General features: G+C 40.3%; 1 protein-coding gene, 1 long non-coding RNA gene and 1 other non-coding gene across 3 annotated transcripts; 1 reads left to right on the top strand and 2 right to left on the bottom strand.

The window, feature by feature from the left end:
* Positions 1–5980: 5980 nt before the first annotated feature.
* Positions 5981–9398, bottom strand: LOC140006415 (uncharacterized). The gene is made up of 2 exons (XR_011814014.1): positions 8636–9398; positions 5981–7879 (listed from the first exon to the last, which is right to left on the bottom strand). It is a non-coding gene; the product is annotated as an uncharacterized lncRNA (long non-coding RNA).
* Positions 9399–10137: 739 nt separating this feature from the next.
* LOC140006373 (uncharacterized) lies at positions 10138–11385 on the bottom strand. The gene has a single exon (XM_072048184.1). The coding sequence runs from the start codon at positions 11383–11385 to the stop codon at positions 10138–10140; it is 1248 nt and encodes a 415-aa protein (XP_071904285.1).
* Positions 11386–11947: 562 nt separating this feature from the next.
* On the top strand, positions 11948–12054 carry LOC113722771 (small nucleolar RNA R71). The gene has a single exon (XR_003456821.1). It is a non-coding gene; the product is annotated as a small nucleolar RNA R71 (small nucleolar RNA).
* Positions 12055–19378: the final 7324 nt, after the last annotated feature.

The following is a 19378-nucleotide window of genomic DNA, read 5'->3' as shown; positions in this document are numbered from 1 at the left end:
CTGTTTCAAACTTATCAGATTAGCTAACTGATGAGGGATGAAGCCACTGAAATTGTTGTGGCTGAAATCCAGTGAAGTCAAGAATGTGAGATTTCCTAAATGAGGAGGAATTATCCCTCTAAGGCTCCAATTAGAAAGATTCAGAGCTGTAACCCTTTGGTTCTTGAAAGCACAAGAAATCCCAGTCCAGTTGCAGACAAAGGTTGTGGAAGACCAATTGTCCAAGGAGCCAAAAGGGTCTAAAGAATATGGCTTTTGAATTCAAGAAGAGCAGATAGATCTGTGGTGAGATTTTGGGGTGATATAATTGCTTGGTGAAGCACAAAATAATTTGCCATCAATAAAGAAGCAATGAGGACATGAATTTTCACCATTTTGAGTAGGAAATAAAAACTTTGATGCAAATCCTAGCAAATATGTACATATAAAGGAACCTCAGAGCTGGCAATGGTCTTTTGTATTTATTGTAGCTAGACGCCGGTTTTACCCAGTTGTTTCTTTTTCTTTTCTTTTCCATTCTTTGGTTTTCAACAAGGAATTTTTAAGTGAAATAACGTTATAAGGGAGCATTGCTTCTGAATAGATTATTAGTTATATTGGTCAATCTTGCAATTTGATACATTAATTTGGGAAGAGATGTGCATAATAGAACTTGAAATTCACAAAAAGGACAAATTCTCAAGTGCCCTTTGAACGGAACCTGTGTCGGCTGAGGAAAAACGTACAATTTCTGGCCCTTCGAGGCTCATAAGCGATGAAAGGGTCCAAGATTTCATTTATTGAAGGAAAACTCAAAGTCCACCATTTCATGCTAGGTAGTTTTCTGCAATTATGATTTGCCATTGACTGATTGGTCCAAGATGGAGATGTTTTGACACTTTCCACCACACACTTATTTTGTAGATAAATAACCAGTTTTGAGTGGAACGCATGGGAAAAGCAACAATCCAGATGGGTCTTGGAATTTTACTTGATCTATGGCTGCTGATGGTCCAAAAAGCTTTTATTGAAGCTATATTTTTTTCTTGTTTTATTTTTCTATTTATTATTTTTTGAACAAGTAGTAAAAATTAGTGGCAAGTACAAAATTCCACTTGTGTTCTCTAAATGCTTAACTAGGGAAATAAATATTCGGTCATCATTCATTGTTAATTGGTTTTTTTTTTTTTTTGAATGATTAGGTATTTCCTTAAATTTTTGGCTAAATTTCACTTTGAATTCTTAAACCATTAACTTATTCCTGCTTTGGTCTTTAAACTTTCAAACTTTGGATTTTTGTGCTGTGTACAATATGGGTTTTATTTGTTGTTGCATTGGATTTGGGGCTTCGGGTAACAATAATTGGCTATACTCATAAACCACTCAAGTGGGTCGTGCTTGTTGTTGGAACAGTTAAGGAAAGAACTTGTTGAAAGTCCACAACAATAATCGGCAATTCAATTGATAAAATGCTCAAAAATTGACGAGTTTAACTGGCAATTCAATAATCGTATTATTTAGTAATTTAAAATATTATTTCATTATATGATATGACCGCCACTTTCAATTCAACCGCTGGACCTACCGTTGAAGAGTGGCCTAGTTGAAAAGATGTTAAGACTGGATTTAATAACTATACTTCTAATAGAAGACATCACAATACAAAAATTTATTAGCACTGGATTAAAAAAAACATCTAGTGCCATCCATTTTATCAAACTCTATACTTATTTAACTAGTGAGACTTCAATATTTTCTAGTCTGGCCACAATGTTCTGTTAAACTAACTATGTACATGTGAATGCACTACGCAGCGGAAATTTAAATATACTTACCTCTAATTATTGTTGTCAAACACAAGTTGATCTCTTCTTATGTTTTTTATTCCTTCTTGTTTATTCTAACAAAAACAAAATATGTAGAAGAAGGAAAAAGTAGAAGGAAAATTTAGAGTAAGGATCTCCTAGCTTATGCCTAACCCAAAAAGTGTTCAATTGATGGAATACCACAGGCTATTTATAGTCTAGGCTAGGGACCCTTATTGGCAAATACAAAAATCCCTAAGGTTTCCTTCCACCAAGGAAATCTTGCCAAAATTCATAACTGAAATAATATTTTCTGACTAATTGATTGATTTGATTGATTAACTGATTGAATAAGACATCAATTAACAGTAGATATCAACCAATTATTAACAAATGGAAGATACTAATTAATTATTGACAAAATGTCAATCAATTAATCAAGATGTCAATCACCAATCATTATATAATGGGAGATGCTAATTAATTATTGACAAAATGTCAATCAATTAATTATGATATCAATCACTTTAGAATCAATCATGTAGGTCATAATTGCCTCAAAGAGAGGCAAGTTTTACATTCTCCCACTTGACCCACATGAAATAGTCAGATAACTTATGAGTGACTAACTAGTAAAAAATGGCCATAAACCTTGTTTGTCACTCATCAAATTCAGCAGTTATGTAACAGTTGCTTAATTAGAAAATAATAATACACGAATCATGGCGGTTATGCTCTCATGGCAAACACTTCCTTCCATGTATTACAATGTATTATACTTCCTAATCAAGTGCTTTAAAAGAACTTTATGAATAACTTCATATAAGTTATTCAGGATCCAACTTTATGGATCACATGATCCTTGCTTTATACATGAACATCAATGTGCACAAAATCATGTAAATATAAATATCTCGAGTGCCTAGACAATAACAATAGTTTGAGAATAATAGCAAAATGCTAAATGAACTACTGAGTTCCATGTGAGTTATTTGATCATTAACAACTTAGCCGACAACCTTTAGCTGTTTGATCAACAATAATAACTCCTTATTGTATACTCAATTGCTACCTTTTGCTTTTCAAATAACTATTGAATATGTGGACACCAAATTTTTTATTTTAAACTTTATTTATTTAATTAATTTTAGCTTTATTCGTTCAATTTTAGGTTTTATTTTATTTTATTTTATTTTATTTAAGGTTAAAAGCATTTTTTTTTATCTACTAAATTTCAGGAAAAGAGAAAAAGAAAATAGAAAAAGAAAAGAAAGAAAAAACAATAAAAATGGCAAGTGGGGGGCATGCATTGGGACAAGTGTCCCTTTGTATTTTGGACAACACAACACCTAAGGGATTAGGTGTCTAGACACTTGGTGGCTTAAGAAATTTTGGGGGAACAAAAATGAGGGAATCAAAAAGGAAAGATTGGATGGGCCGGCAGAGGAAAAGGGAAAAAGGGAGAGCCACGACTGAGGAAGCTTGAGAGGCTGAGAGGAAAACTAGAGGAAGCAAAAAAACAAAAAGAGACGGCGGAACAACAAGAAAAGGAGCAGATAGAAAAGAGGAAAAAACAGAGGGCGGTGGACGGAGGAGCTAAAAGAGAGTTCTGAGGGCGGCTAGGGTTTTAGAGGCAAGAAATGAAGCGAAAGAATGGAATAAGGATGGAGCTTCGTAAGGGGCAAAAGGAATAGAAAAAACAGTGGAAAAGAAGGGTTTGGGGGAAAGAGTTGAGGGCCGAGAGAGGGGAGCAAAAGAGGGAGAAAGTAAGAGCTTTGAGAGGGAGGCTTGGGCGAGGGAGAAAAACATGGCAAGGGCAAAAGGGGAAGTAAGAATAGGGACGGCTGACGGAGGGCTCTCGGCTGAAAGAAAAAAAAAGAGGAGCGTTTCATCTGAGAGCAAAGGAAAGGAAAAGAACGGAGCAAAAGAAATGAGAAGCTGGAAAATTGAAAGAGGCTTCGGCAGTAGAAAAATCAAAGGGAAAAAAAAAGGAAATAAAAAGAAGGATGGAGGCAATTAGAGGAGGTTTGGTCTGATGAACAAGGAAAAAGAAGGAAACAAAAGAAAAAACAGAGGGGGGAGCTTCGTGAGAACGGAGGAAGGCGAAAAAACAGAGCAAGAAAATTGATAGGAGGCTCTCTCTTGGGGGGGGGGGGAGGGGGCTTTACTCCTTCGGTCTCAGTAGTTTTCCAAAAGAAAAAAACCTCTCTAAAATCCCCTCCACCGCCGCCTCACAAATCACGGTCAAATATGGCAACAGCCACTGTCGCCTCCTCCTTTTCTGACGCCACCGATGGCCTAGTCCTCAGTTTGATCAACAAATGCCTCCGCGCTCTCCGCAAGCAGCACAAACCGCATTCTCCAAATAAAAGAATCCCTTTCCCTGGGCAAAACCCTCAATAAAGAGCAAGAAGAAATCCTCCGTTCTAAACCCTACATCACCGCCGCCATCGATGAGTTCGAAAAGCTTAAACAACCTCTGGCCGTTGCCGTTTCCGAAGAAATCAACGCCGTCAGCCCAAGCCACCACCAGTCCTCATCTGCCGCTGCTGCTATCCACCTCTGCCGCCACCTTTCAACCTCCGCTGCCGCCTCTGCCACCGCAGCCGTCGAAGCAGCAGAGGCTTCTACTACCACCTCACCGTCAATCCATCACCATCGCCTGCAAATTTCGCCAAGCAAACGCTGTAAGCTGTCTGTGACAGGTTGTCGAAGCCTACACAATAATAAAATTAAACCTAATTGCCAGTTAAAATGACCAAAACCCAATTCCAAGTACTGAAGCAGGGACTATAGGTGTGCAATGGGTTACTTGATTCACCATGTTCCCGAAGAGTTTGCTTGATCCGATATACTCGAATGGGATGGTTATTTTTTTCACAAATAATTATGAATTTGTACACAGGGCAAGTAGGGTCGTATCCACAGGGATTGGGTATATTTGTTTCTTGAGAAATCCAAAGTAATACAGGGGGTGATTTTGTAGGAACGACGACAATCAAATAAATTCAAATAAGAAAATAAAAATAAATAACTAACTAGAAATTAAACAACAATTCACTGAATTTAGAGTAACAATAATTAAAGCCCTAAATCAATTAAAACAAGAAAATAATTAAAAATAAAATAAAGTAGGCAACTAAAAGTCAAATGGCAATTCACCAAAATCAAGGTAATATTAATTAAAGTTCTAGCTAAGAAATAACTTCAGCAATGGTTCACCTAATTGATCATCGATGCAAAGGCAATTCCAATTATTTATCAATAAATAGGTTATAACTACCAAACAAGCGATGGCAGTCAACCTCTCCTTACTGTGTCGGTGATTAAGGTACGCCCGTTAATCACTGCTCTAATTAGGAAATAATTCTAGGTACGCCCGTAAGATTTAATTCCCCAATTGCCTTACGTATTAGAGGAGCCCTTGACAGGTATCGAGTCTGTGCAATAATAAATACCTACTCGAGAAAAATAAATTTTCTGTGTATAGTAGTGAGTAGGGTCGAATCCACAGGGATTGGAAAAAATTCGATTCTTTTCAAGTTCGGGATACGGGGGATTTTTATCAGAAATAAACTAAAAATAATTAAACAATTTAACCAAAAATAATTAATTAATTAATACGAATGTAAATAGCAATTAAATAAATAATAAATAAATTCTAGCCAAGGATACAACAACGCAGACACAGTCCATTCATCCGATCATTGATGCAAAAAAGGTTCACTTAATTTTATTAACAGGTTAGTTATAGTCGCCGATAAGCTCTAACGACCAGCTTTTCCTTAATTTATTGATAACCAAGGTACGACCGTTGATTACCCCTAACCAGGAAATACTCTTAGGTACGACAGTAGGAATTAATTTCCTAATTGCATTAAAAACTAGAAAAGCCTAACCCAAATTAATAACACGCTACGAGGGTTATTTAAATCAGATTGCATGTTCCCCTAGTATGTGAAAATATTAGTTGCCACTAATATTAACCAATTAAACAATTACGGATTTAATTGATTAATTTGACAGGAGATTAATAAATCAAATTGCACATCGGGCCCTTGATATCCAATTAACAAAATAATTCCATGGAAATTAAAATAGAAAACATGCAAATATTAACAAATTAAAGAACACGTAAAATTAATTAGATCTCACAGATATTTGGGACTGCGTCTTCGCGTTGATCCTTGACTAGATGAGAAAATTAGCCACGCCTCATAATAAAATTTCCACGCAATTTAATTGGAATCAAATACATAAATAACTAACTAAGAATTTAGAAAGAAACTTGAGTCTCCGTAGACTCTTTGAAGAAAAGTTGCACACCACACAACAAGAGAAGGAAGAACTCCTCCTCTGAAAACCAAAAACTACCTCTATCCTCCAACGGAGCTTATTTGGAGAGAAAACTCAAAACTAGTCTAATAGCTCCCTTTCACGTCTCATGTCTTCATACATAAAAAACCAGTCAAATGGAGACATCACCCCACGTCCACCAAAGAGGTCATCATTTCTCTACATAATCAATTTCACTCCACTCAAAACAAAAGCAATTGTCGGTTTTCTTTTTGACCAAGAGCACACGTTCACGAACAAGAAAGCAAAACCACAAATGTGCAAAGAAAGCAAACTTTAGACAATACAACTTATTTGCGGTCCCCACCAACTTTGATATGTTGTCTAGCCAAATTGAATTCCCAAATGCAATTCTATTCTTATTCGTTGGTTTGCACCGGAATTGTGTAAAGCTTCACAATAATCTTCTCACAAGGTTTCTGCTTCACTTTCTGAAATTATATCCAAATACCAAATATAAATATATATTGACAATTAAAGCAAATTAAAGCAATATTTGGCAAGGATAAAAAGGAAAATTAACAATAAAATTACTAACAATTAACACCCTATCAATTCCCCCCACACTTAAATCATGCTTGTCCTCAAGCATGAGAACAACTAAACTCAACAATGGTCAACCCTCATATCATCTATTGCCAAGCTGCGCTTACACCAAAATCAAGTTTTAGTGGCTAAGTATCAAGACATAATTCTCCCGGCTAGCTCCTGAAATCATAAACTCGTCCAATTCATAGCTAACTCATTTAGGAAATCAAAATATTAAACTAGCAAAAGTTAGCAATTGGATCAATTGACAACCAAAATCTCAACATTAAAGAACAAGGATCGGCAGGCCAACATGATCATAAGCTTACACATTTTTTATTTTTTTATTTATTTATATTTTTTTTGAGAATTCTTTTTGTTTTTATTTCGATAAATGCTCAGTCCCAAGCTATTCAAATCTTTTGACGCGAACTCTGACATTTTTAGATGAAAGAGCCCAGTTACTCAACTTTTCACAGCTTCAGGACTAACTACTCATAGATATCGCCACTTTTTGACGCGAAAGTCGACACTTATGGTGAAAACTCCGGTTACTAGGTGACGATACTAGCGGAATAGAGTCATTTATTAATCACAATTAAAGCACCAGAATATCAGATAATTAAAGATCATAGCCTACGTCATCTCCTAACATGGAGAACTAAGATCAACAATCGCCCAATCCACACAACAATTGCTAGTAAAATATTTATATTGCCTAAACAAGTTGACCACAATTTGCACCAAGTCATTAAACTCATGATATTCACCAAGATAACATGCTTTTACTTGCCACTTAAACTAAATTCATAGAATAAATCATAACCAGCAATAGACGAGTGAGATGCCACATTTATTCATCAAGACAATAGTAAGATAAGCAACAATTTAAAGAAACTCCCGTCAAATCCAAATCTCCCCCCACACTTAAAGCACACATTGCCCTCAATGTGACAATTAAACAGTAAAAGTAAGAAGAAGGGCAACGAAACTCCCCTGAAGTTGTCAAAACAGCGGCGGGTTAGGCGGAAGTTGAGGTTCAAAACCCACGTGGTGCATAAACGCCGCTAAATTCTGTGCCATGCTATGCACATTAACATCAATATTTGTTACCTGAGCCTCCAGTTTTTGAACTCGCATCTGGAGTTGGTGCCAGTCATCAGCCCTTGGGGTTGGAGGAGGTGGAGCGGAGGTCGAAGGGCCGGGGTGTTCTAGACTTAGAAGAAGATTTGGGTTTCACCATTTCTCCAAATGTCACTCAAATCAACAACAGACAACAATTCTCAACAAAATTTAGAACCAACAAATTCAAAGCAATAACAATTGTAATAATCACTGTGGCCTCTCTATTAGTCAATTTGAGACCCAATTAATGCCCGAAAACAATCCCAAACAATGCAACAATTAAATTTAACGGGCAAAGGACATCCAACTAATTTCACTCGAACAAACTATGAGCAGTGTTAATGTCTAAATGAATCATCAAATTTCAGCAATTAGACACAATACCACTCAAAATCTCAATAACTGTCTCCAATTGGACAGTTAATTACACACTCAACCAACCCCAATAACCATTCAAATCAACAAACAAATGCAGGAAGGAGCTACCCACAAATAAGAAACAACTCAAATGACCAACCCAAAGCGCTGATAAATCAAAACACACCAATCAAGACCACAAAATAACAGAAATTAAAATGGGACCCAAGTAACAAGTAACTCTCAAATCAACCCCAACAATTCTCAAACAAATGAACTGGCACAAGAGACGTCAAATTTAATCCCCACAGATGAAATAAAAACCTCAAGTAGTCCAAACACTATTCAGAAGACCCAAAATTAACCCCAGAAAATCCCCAAGTCACCTCCTGCCTTTATCAATCAGAAGACCCAAGAGAAAAAAAATGCAAATTCCAGCAATTTAAGATCCTGGACAGTACTAATCGATGGAGAAATAGCAATACCTTCACCTGTCAAAAATTGGCAGGTAGTGTTTGCTGGCTATCTGTGTAGGTGGAGTGTGGTAGTCGCGCAAGGAGAGGGAGAAGAGACGGTGCAGCAGCGACAAGAGGTGGTGAAGCTTGCGCGAGGGAGGCGGCAGCTTCAGTTGCGGTTGGTGTGGTGCGCGCAGGTGGAGGCGCTCTAGCTAGCGCGAGCTAGCTCAAGCTGGCGGACGGTGGAGCTGAGCTGGTTGTGGGTAGTGACGGCGGCAGTAGGTGAGGCGAGCTAGGTGGGGAGGAGCGAGACCGAGGGTGGAGGTGCAGTGGCTGCGCGAGCTCACAGTCGTGGGCAAGAGCTTGTATTTGCGAGCTAGTGGCTCGCGATGGAGGAAGCAGCAGGCAGCGGCGGCTGCATGCAGAGGTGGATGCGTTGGTCTCCGGCTGTGCAGTGGTCAAAGGTTGAGCTTACGATGGTGGTGGGAGCGAGGCGGAGAGAGACGGCAGCTCGCGGTTGGTCGAGAGAGAGAGACGGCCAGGAGAGAGGTAGATAGCAAGCAGGAGGCGGCGTGGGCTGCTGGTAGCGCGGGAGCTCAGGATGAGCTGCGGCGAGCTGGGGTGGCGGCGATGGCAGTCGGGAGAGGAGCTTGTGACTCGCGCAGGTGGATATCGCGCAAGGAGGAGAGAGCAAGGCGGAGTGTGCGAGGAAGAAGAAGAAGCGGGCAGCGGGGAAGAAGAAAGGAAAGAAAGAAAAGAAAAAGAAAGAAAGAAAAAGAAGAAAAGAGAAAAAGAAAGGAAAAAAAATATTTTTGGTCTTACATTTTTTTTAAAAAAAAATTCAGAAATTGAATTGCTGAAAAACTAAACCGCATATTAAGAAGGAAAGTAATTGTATTTTGTTTTTGTGTTTTTTTTTGTTTTTTTTTTTTTTGTGCAAAAATTTGAATTTTTTTTTAAAACAAAATTAAGGCTAAAAAGAAAATTTTTTATTTTTATTTTTATTTTTTCAAAATTTTAAATTTTCTTTTTAATTTTTGTTAAACATTAAGGCTGAATTAATTTTATTTGTAAAGAATTTTTTTTCAAAATTAATAATAAAATATAATAAAAAAATTTTTCTTTGTTTTAGTGCGTCAAATATGGCGTGGACACGCCAAGATTAGAAAACATTCTCTGACCTTGAGAATCAGTTTTGGAACATTAACGCGTGCCCTCTCCTCGTGGGCACGCCAAGATTCCACTTCGAAATGTTGAGATTTTACCAACATGGCGTGGGCACGCCATGTTTTAGAAACATTCTCTGACCTTGAAGTTGAAACTTGTAAGATTAATGCGTGCCCACGCAAGGAGGGCACGCCATGATCACCTGTCCTGGTCATAGTAGAGAAAATATCAAATTTAAGCAATACCCACGTGAGAAACGACATATTTAACTAATTGAACAACAAAAACAAAATAAAAAAAAATTTGGGTTGCCTCCCAAAAGCGCCTCTCTTTAACGTCTTTGGCCAGACGTTAAACACAACTCTTCAATTTGGGTGTAATCCAATTTTCCTTGTAATCAGTAGTCCTCCTCCGAGATCCAAATAGCCATTGAGTGCAATCTTTTTCCTTAATTTTCTTCTCTTTTTCACCTCATGAATTGCTTTCATCCCATGATATTTGTTCGCAGCAATTTTGAATTTATTCCTAGAAGCAAACTCAGAAAATTCTTGCACAGAAGGATCAATAGCATGAATTGCAAATACAGAGTGAGAGTTAACAGGATGTTTCATTGTATCAAAAATATTAAAGTGGACCATTTTTCCATCAAATTCCATGGACAAAGTACCCTTATGAACATCAATTTTTGTCTGGGTTGTGCTAAAAAACGGTTTACCTAATAACAAAGGCGAGGGATCGGAAGAGTGATCATCATCCATGTCAAGTACATAAAAGTCAGCTGGGAATACCAAATCATTAATCTTGACCAACACATTCTCGACCAACCCATCAGGGTATACATTTGTTCGGTCAGTTAATTGGATTATTATCTCAGTTTCTTTTAATGGACCTAAGTTCAGAGAAGCATACATAGATTTAGGCATTACGTTGATCGATGCTCCTAAGTCCAGCATGGTATTTCTAATCAAAGTATTACCTATTCTACATGGGACAGTAAACCTACCTGGATCCCCGCACTTCGGTGGAAGCTTCCTTTGGAGAACTGCTGACACGTTCTCTCCCACAATGACCTTTTCATCTCCCCTCAACCGCCTTCGATTGACACATAGGTCCCTCAAAAATTTTGCATACTTCGGCACTTGTTTGATGGTGCCTAATAGGGGAATATTGATTTGTACCTTGTGGAAGATCTCCATGACTTCTTTCTCCTTGTCTTGCTTCTTTGGGTTCTCAAACCTGCTAGGAAAGGGAGGTGGATTAGTTTTAGCTGTAGGAATTGATTTCGGGAGCACCTTTGCATTTTTGTTATCTCTGCCCTCCTCTTCCAACTCTTTCTCAATCCATTCCTCGTCCTTATCTTTAGGGATCACAGGTTTGGGTCCTTGGACTTCCTTGTCACTCCTCAAGGTCATTGCACTTACATTCTTTGGATTCACCTCACGTTGAGATGGCAACTTACCTTGAATTTGGGACTCCAAACGGTTGATCGTTATGGCCATTTGATTTATTTGATTTTGCAATGATTGCATCTGCCCCATTTGATTCCTCATGCTTTGCAGGTCTGAATCCGTCTTTTGTTGATTAGCAAGTAATTGCTTCATCATCTCTTCCATGGACGGATTTGAATTTGAAGGGGGTGGTGGTGGTGGTGGGCGAGGATGATACTGCTATTGGTGCCCTTGTGGTCTATTTGGCACAAAATTAGACTGTCTATTCCTTCCATAGCTAAGATTGGGGTGATCTCTCCAACCAGGATTGTAGGTACTTGAATATGGGTCGTATTGCTTTCTTGGCGCGGGCGCGTGGCTAGCCATGTTCATCTGTTCTGCAGTCTCTTCCTGAACCAGTGGACACATTTCTGTAGGATGACCTACGGCAGTGCATACCCCACACACTTTGGCTTGCGAGACATTGCCCACAGCTAGTTGTCGCACAAAAGACGTCAATTCGGAGAGTTGCTGTTGAATAGAGGATGTTTCTACCTCATTCACCCTACGCGTAGGGATGTCCTCTCTTGAACCAAACTACTGTGAGTTCTCAACCATCCCTTCAATCAACTCCCATGCTCCTCGAGGGGTTTTGTTCACCAACGCCCCTTCACTTGCAGTATCGATTATGTTTCTGTCCCTGAAAAGCAACCCTTCATAGAAATATTGAATGAGCAGTTGCTCACTTATCTGATGCTGAGGGCATTTGGTGCACAGTTTCTTAAACCTCTTCCAGTACTCATAGAGTGACTCGCCTGGGTGTTGTTTGATGCCACATATCTCCTTCCTTAGGCTTGCAGCTCGAGACGCCGGAAAGTATTTGTCCAAGAATTTTTTCTTCAGTTGGTTCCACGTGGTGATACTACCAGGTGGTAGGTAGTAGAGCCAGTCTTTTGCGGAGTCCTTCAAAGAGAAGGGGAAGGCCCTCATCTTTATTTGCTCTTCGGTAATTCCCGGAGGCTTCATACTATTGCAAACGACGTCGAACTCTTGCAAGTGCTTGTAGGGCTCCTCATCTGGTAGACCATGGAAAGATGGTAAGAGATGAATTAGACCAGATTTTAGTTCAAATGGAGTGTCATCATTTAAATGCGGAAAAGTAATGCACAAGGGCTGCTGATTTAAATCAGGAGCAGCCAACTCCCTTAGTGTTCGTGCATTTGCCATAGTGACTTTCTCTTGGTCTGAATCACTTGAATTGTCACCAGACAAATTTGTCGGCTCAACCTCTGGATCAAGTTCCTGAGGTGCAATACCGTATTGCTCCTCCCTGAGCCGCCTGGTTTCTTTCCTCGTTCTACGCGCGGTCTTCTCTACTTCAGGGTCGAAAATGAATTCGCCTGTACGAGAAGAGCGAGGCATAAACTAGAAAAATATCAGAAAAATAATTAAAAAAAATGAACTTAAAAAGAAACAAATGATTAACGCCAGTCCCCGGCAACGGCGCCAAAAATTGATAGGTGTCGAGTCTGTGCAATAATAAATACCTATTCAAGAAAAATAAATTTTCTGTGTATAGTAGTGAGTAGGGTCGAATCCACAGGGACTGGAAAAAATTCGATTCTTTTCAAGTTCGGGACACGGGGGATTTTTATCAGAAATAAACTAAAAATAATTAAACAATTTAACCAAAAATAATTAATTAATTAATACGAATGTAAATAGCAATTAAATAAATAATAAATAAATTATAGCCAAGGATACAACTACGCAGACACAGTCCATTCATCCGATCATTGATGCAAAGAAGGTTCACTTAATTTTATTAACAGGTTAGTTATAGTCGCCGATAAGCTCTAACGACCAGCTTTTCCTTAATTTATTGATAACCAAGGTACGACCGTTGATAAAAAGGAAAATTAACAATAAAATTACTAACAATTAACACCCTATCAACCCTATTCTAACCAAATAACGCACTACTAGAGTTATTTCAGATTAGCCCGCGTATCCCCCTGACACGAATCTTATCGTGCCAGTTGTCACTATTTCAGGACAATTAAACAATTATGGATTTAATGCCCTAATTGACAAGAGATTACAAAATCAATTAATTATCTGGATCCATGACAATCAATTAATTAAATAACCATAAGTATAGCAATCAAGGAATATGCGAATACCAATAAATAAGAGAAAAAGATTAAATTAAATCGATCTCACAATTTTAGGCGAACCAAAGCCTCCGTTGTCCCTTGACTAGAGCGGAAAAATTAGTTCATGTTTGATGAACAAAACCCACAGGAAATTGTAAAGGAAGCAGCGGCCATCAATTGAGAAAAGATAGCGAAGTTGCAAGAGGTAGCCCTCTGTTTCACTTCGGATGACATACGCAAAAAGCAAAAGCAATTGCCAATAGTTCAGATGAAGAAAAGTCAAGCTTTTTCCAATTTTGCTCCTGACATCCGTAGATGAATCCCACTATCACAAGCTAAGGAAGAAAAGTCAAAGCTAAAGGAAAAAGGAAAGAACCATAGTACTCGTTCTCTGCATTCTCTATTCTATATAATCTCTCACTCCCCTCTCCCTCTGGTGCGGCGGCCAAAAGAAAAGAGGGAGCTCCCTCCGCTGTCTTCGCAGCAATTTACCAAAATGGCCATGAGTTTGTTTCTTTTCCAGAAATGCCCCCTAGGATAATCTCTGTTGCTTGGGCTCTTTTTCTGCTAAATTGATACTTGCTATCATATTTCCGTTCTACTCCCTGAAATACATGCAAAATACCAAAAGTGAGTAAAATCTAGCAATTAATCCACATCAACTCAGGTAATAGGGGAAATTAATAATAAAATAAATGATAAAATTGCAACATATCAATTCCCCCCACACCTAAACCATGCTTGCCCTCAAGTATAAGAAAAGTACACAGATACCAAAATTTGACAATGGTCATTGCTCTATCTACCGAATTGCCAAGATATCAAGAAAAATCATATATCGAGCACTAGTGATTAAAATTCGAGAAACATCCCCCCAGTTGGCCTCGAGATTCCAAACTCCTCCAATTCCAAATTAACTAATCTAAGAAAAAGGAATGGCGCACAACATTTATCAGCAAACAGTCCAAATATTAACCAAAGTCTCCATATTAAGTCCATAAAACGGCAAGCTGACCTCTAACACACTAACACAACTTGTACTATTTTTTCTGCTCTTTTTTTCACATTTCTATTATTCATTCTTTTTTCCTTTGTTTCGTTTTTTTTTCAATTTTTCATTCTCTTCCCTTTTTTTTTAATAATAATAACACAAAAAGACTTAGTCTCTAGCCATTAGAGCCTTTTGACGCGAACTCCAACATTTCTAGATGAAGGAGCCCGGTTACTCAGCTCCTATCGCTATCCGACCACGTACTCATAGAAAGTACTACTTTTTTGACGCGAGAATCGACACTTTTAGGTGCAGATCCCCGGTTACTCAGTAGTAACTAATAGCGGAGTACAGTCAAGCTTATTCACAGCCAAATAATGTAAAACGCAAAACAACACACTAAAAACCGAAAAGAGGAGCAGCTCGCCTCATTATTGCCAAACATGGAGAGCTAGAGTCAATATTGGACCAATTCACATTAAAACGCCAACAGTCATTCCTTATGCCTAGAAACGTTAACAAAGAAATCAAAAGAGTCAAACAGTCCGATATTCACCAAAGAGATGTCTTGGACTCAACCACACTAATTCGGTACACTTTTATTTTAAAAACTAGGCAAAAGTAGATTTAGAGGCAATACCCCAACACCAAATCCTGGTGTTCACATGAGGGATAAGCATCTAAAAGAAAGGAGGAAAATGAAAGGAAAAACTAAAAACTAAAAACTACTAAAAGAAAAGATAGACAAGGCACGAACTAGAAATAAAACTAAAAACTAAAAACTACTAGAAACTAAAAACTAAAAGAAGAAACACAGGCACCCCATTGGACCCCCCACACCTATAAGACACAGTGTCCTCAATGTGAAAAATAAGCAACAAAAGTGGGAGAAATGATAGCAAAACTTCCTTGAAGTCCGGTCAAAGTGGTGGGCGAGGAGAAAATGGAGGAGAAAAACCTGCATGATGCAAAAATTGCGCCAAATTCTGCGCTAAGCCAGCTACATTGAGGTCGACGTTGAGTATCCGAGCCTCCAAATTCTGAACCTGCTCCCGGAGTTGTTGCCATTCAGGAGCCCCAGGTGGTGGAGGTGGTGGGGCGGAGGTAGACGGTCCAGCAGTGTCCTCAGCCGACCCAGGGAATGAAGAGGGCCCCGCCTGTGTCGAAAGCTGCGTACTAGGAGCCCGAACTGGTCCCGGAGGGGTAAACTGGTGGAAACCATTGGGCAGGCGCTCGACGACCCCCATTTTCTCTAAGCAGTCCATGTCCAGGCGCTCCATCTCGAATGCCAAATGTAGGTCGTGGTCATCCAGATTAAGAACTCCCAACTGGGTCGCCAAGTGGGTGATGTAGGACCCAAGAATCAGAGGTTTGTTCTTTTTGGTCAAAACAGTCTTGAACTGTGCTGCCAACCAACACCCTAAGTTGACCTTGATATTGTTCTTCATACTCCAGAGGAAGAAAAACTCAGGTCGAGAGAGTACACCGGAGCTGTCCTTGCGCCCTGAGTAGCTGTAGGCTAAGAATCGCTGAACATATCGGGCACCAGGATCCTTAAGAAAGGAGCTCCTAGACCTAGAAGGGTCGTAGCGGTGCCGATCGACTGACATGTCCTCCCACACATCATGGTAGTGGGAGAGAAATGGCTCTATGTAATCACAGGCACTCTCTGCATACTCCCTAGTCTCAGCATACTCTCTAGTAATAAATCCAAATGCCAGATTGAACTGGGTAATGGAGAAGTTGAACTCCCGACCCATTAGACGGAAATGAATGACATTCGGTGTTTCAACGGTGTATCTCGTAGGCAACTCGAACTCAAAGGTTGAGTAAAACTCCCGAATCAGCTCAACAAAAGCAGGGCAAGAAATATGAAAATACGGGCGCCACCCAATGGCAGTGAACATCTGCTCAACCTCCCCCCGTATACCAAGGGCAGTCAGAGAGAGTCTATCACAAGATTTACAGGATATGATACGCCTCTCATAGATCTTAGCGCATCTCTGCTGATCGGCGGGTCTGGTGAAGGTCAAATGCCTCCCAAAGTGAGCTGGAGTATCTACCTGAGCCCCCCTACCCCTACCCAAGCGGGTTCGGACACTAGAAGAAGAGGGTAGGTTGGTAGGTGTATTCGCAGGAATGGAGGCTTGTGGAGGAGGTTGAGACTGAGAGGTCCTAGACTTAGAGGATGACTTTGGTCTCACCATTGCTACCACAGTCAACTCACCCACAAGATATAGAAATTCCACCAAATAGAAGACCCAAATATAGAGTCGCCCACACACTGAGCAAGCAGCAAAGGTAGAACAACAGTAAAACAATAGCCCCCAAATATATATCCAACCAACAGCAAATTAAAAGACTCAATGGCCAGCAGAAGGTGAAGCAGGGCAGCTACTTGCACAATTTAGTAGATCAAAAGCACAGACAGCGTCTCCCCCTAAGTCAGCAATTTGAAACAGCAACCAAGATGGTCTCAACAATCGAGTAAAAGCTACTAATGAAGCAATTCCAACGGCTGACCCAAAGTAATAACAACCCCAACTCACAGTCGAAAGTAAACTCAGTCCAACTAGAGTTTCAACAAATGTCCCCAGAAATTTCACCAATTGCCAGAGCAAAGCAAAATAGTAATAAAGCAGTAGCCCCAAGTATAACCCCGTCACAAGAAAGATTCGAAACTTCCAAAGAAAGGCAACAGAGGACTAAAATTCCAAGGAACAAAGCAAGTAAAGGAGCCTTAGGTGGAAACTCAGTTAACCGAAGTCAACAATCAATCCAGGGAACAAATCAATCCGGATAGGAGGCAGAGGCTTGCACAATTAATTAGACCCAAAATCATAGATAAAGCTTTTTCCAAATCAATGATTTAAATCAACAGGCAATTGAAATAGACCCCCGTGAAAGCAGGACTGGAATCGATGGACAGAACACCCCAAACAATTGAAATAAATTTGCCCAATTTTAACAAGCAACTCAAATGGCACAAAGGCCACCCAATTCAACCAACAACCACAGAAATAGTCCAACTTTGCCACAGAAATCCTGGGTCACCGGAACCCAAACAATTCCCAACAAATTACTCGAATTGATGCACTAATTAAAGCAACAGGTGGGAGCCCAGTTGATTCCAAACCTGTCTGATGGGTTGGCGGCGCTAAGGAAGAGGACAGGGAGGTTCGCGGCGTGAGAGCAAGCCATGGGCAGCAGCTGGTTGGCTCGCCGTGCGCAAGAGAGCTGGCCTGCTGCGGCAACGAGAGGGAGACGGAGAGCAGAGGTGCTCAGTGGCGGCGAGGGGCTGCGGGCCGTGCTCGCCTGGCCTTTGTGCGAAGTCGTGGGCAGCGCACGTCATGACGTGCGGGAGTGGAGGCGCTGGCGGCTCACGTCGCTGCGGGAGGAAGAGGCGAGCTCACGCGAGGGCCGATGGGTTGCGGCCAAGGAGGAACGGCGGCACTGCTGCGGCTTCCGTGCAGCGTGCGACGGCGGCGCGCGGCTGTGAGATCAAGGAAGACGGTGGCCCGCGGTGTAGGTGGAGCAGGAGGCGCGCGGTTGGGGAGCACAGCGCGAGGTGGATGGTGGATTTGAAGTGTAGCGGCGTGTGGAACAAAAGAAGGAGAGGGCGAACAGAGGCAGCTGGAAGAAGAGAGAAGAAAGAAAGAAGAAGAAGAAAGAAAGAAAAAGAAAGAAAAGAAGGAAAAAGAAAAAGATTTTTTTTTCTTTTTTTTTTGTAAATTTAAGTTACGGTGAAAAGGAAAATTTTTTTAAAAAATTTTTTTAATGATTTTTTTTTTTTTACAACAATTGCAAAACTCAACATTTAGTTCTCTGACGAAGGCACGGAATGAGAACGGGGGAGCTCTCTGACCTTGAGCTCTTCATGAGTCATGACGCGGGCACGTCATGATGGCAAGAACCCCTTCGGAAGATTCTGATCGTGAGCTCTCCTTACATCATGACGCGGGCGCGTCATGGGGGCAATAACTCTTTCTGACGATTATGACCGTGAGCTCTCCTCACATCATGACGCGGGCGCATCATGACAGAAGGACACCTTCAAATCATCAAAAACGAAAATTGAGACCCGAAATCAGTCAAATTCAAGAAAAACATATTTAAACTATCACACAACATCAAACAAACAATTAAAAGAAACAATTGGGTTGTCTCCCAATGAGCACCTTTCTCTAATGTTTTCGGCTAGACATGGTAAAGTGTCACTGATTAGGACACGGTGGTGCGTCAAGACTTATTGTCTCCACCTCTCCACTTGAAAAACCTTCGTAATAATACTTGAGACGGTGTCCGTTCACCACAAACTTGTTGTCTGTCTTAGCACTCAGGATTTCAATTGCACCATATGGAAACACGTGAGTAACAATAAAGGTCCAATCCAACGGAAACGTAGCTTACCTGAGAATAGATTGAGCCTGGATTGGTACAGGAGGACCTTCTGACCAATTTAAAAGGTTTTTCTAGAGATTTGTTGGTCATGAAATGCCCGACTCCTCTCCTTGTAGATTAGTGCATTGTCGTAGGGTTCGTTCCGGATCTCCTCCAATTCTTGCAAATCCAATTTCCGTTGGGCACCGGCCTCTTCTAAATTCATGTTTTATAGCTTAATCGCCCAAAAAATCTTGTGCTCGAATACCACTGGAAGATGACACGGCTTTCCAAATACCAACCTGTACGGTGACATCCCTATAGGGGTCTTGTACGCCGTTCGATAGGCCCAGAATGCATCTTCCAACCGTTGACTCCAATCTTTTCTATCAGGGCGCACCATTTTTTCCAAGATGGATTTGATTTTCCGATTCGATACCTCCGCTTGACCATTGGTCTGGGGGTGGTATGACGTTGAGACCCTGTGGAGTACTCCATACTTCCGAAATAACGCAGCTATGATTTCGTTGCAGAAATGCGTTCCCCTATCACTGACAATAGCTTTTGGCATTCCAAATCGCACAAAAATATTAGACCTGATAAAATCTGCAACTACTTTCGAGTCATTAGTCCGAGTGGCCTTAGCCTCCAC

This window comes from Coffea arabica, chromosome 5e (assembly GCF_036785885.1).
Source record: "Coffea arabica cultivar ET-39 chromosome 5e, Coffea Arabica ET-39 HiFi, whole genome shotgun sequence".
NCBI classification, from domain to species: domain Eukaryota; kingdom Viridiplantae; phylum Streptophyta; class Magnoliopsida; order Gentianales; family Rubiaceae; genus Coffea; species Coffea arabica.
This window is presented reverse-complemented; position numbering and strand designations above follow the sequence as displayed.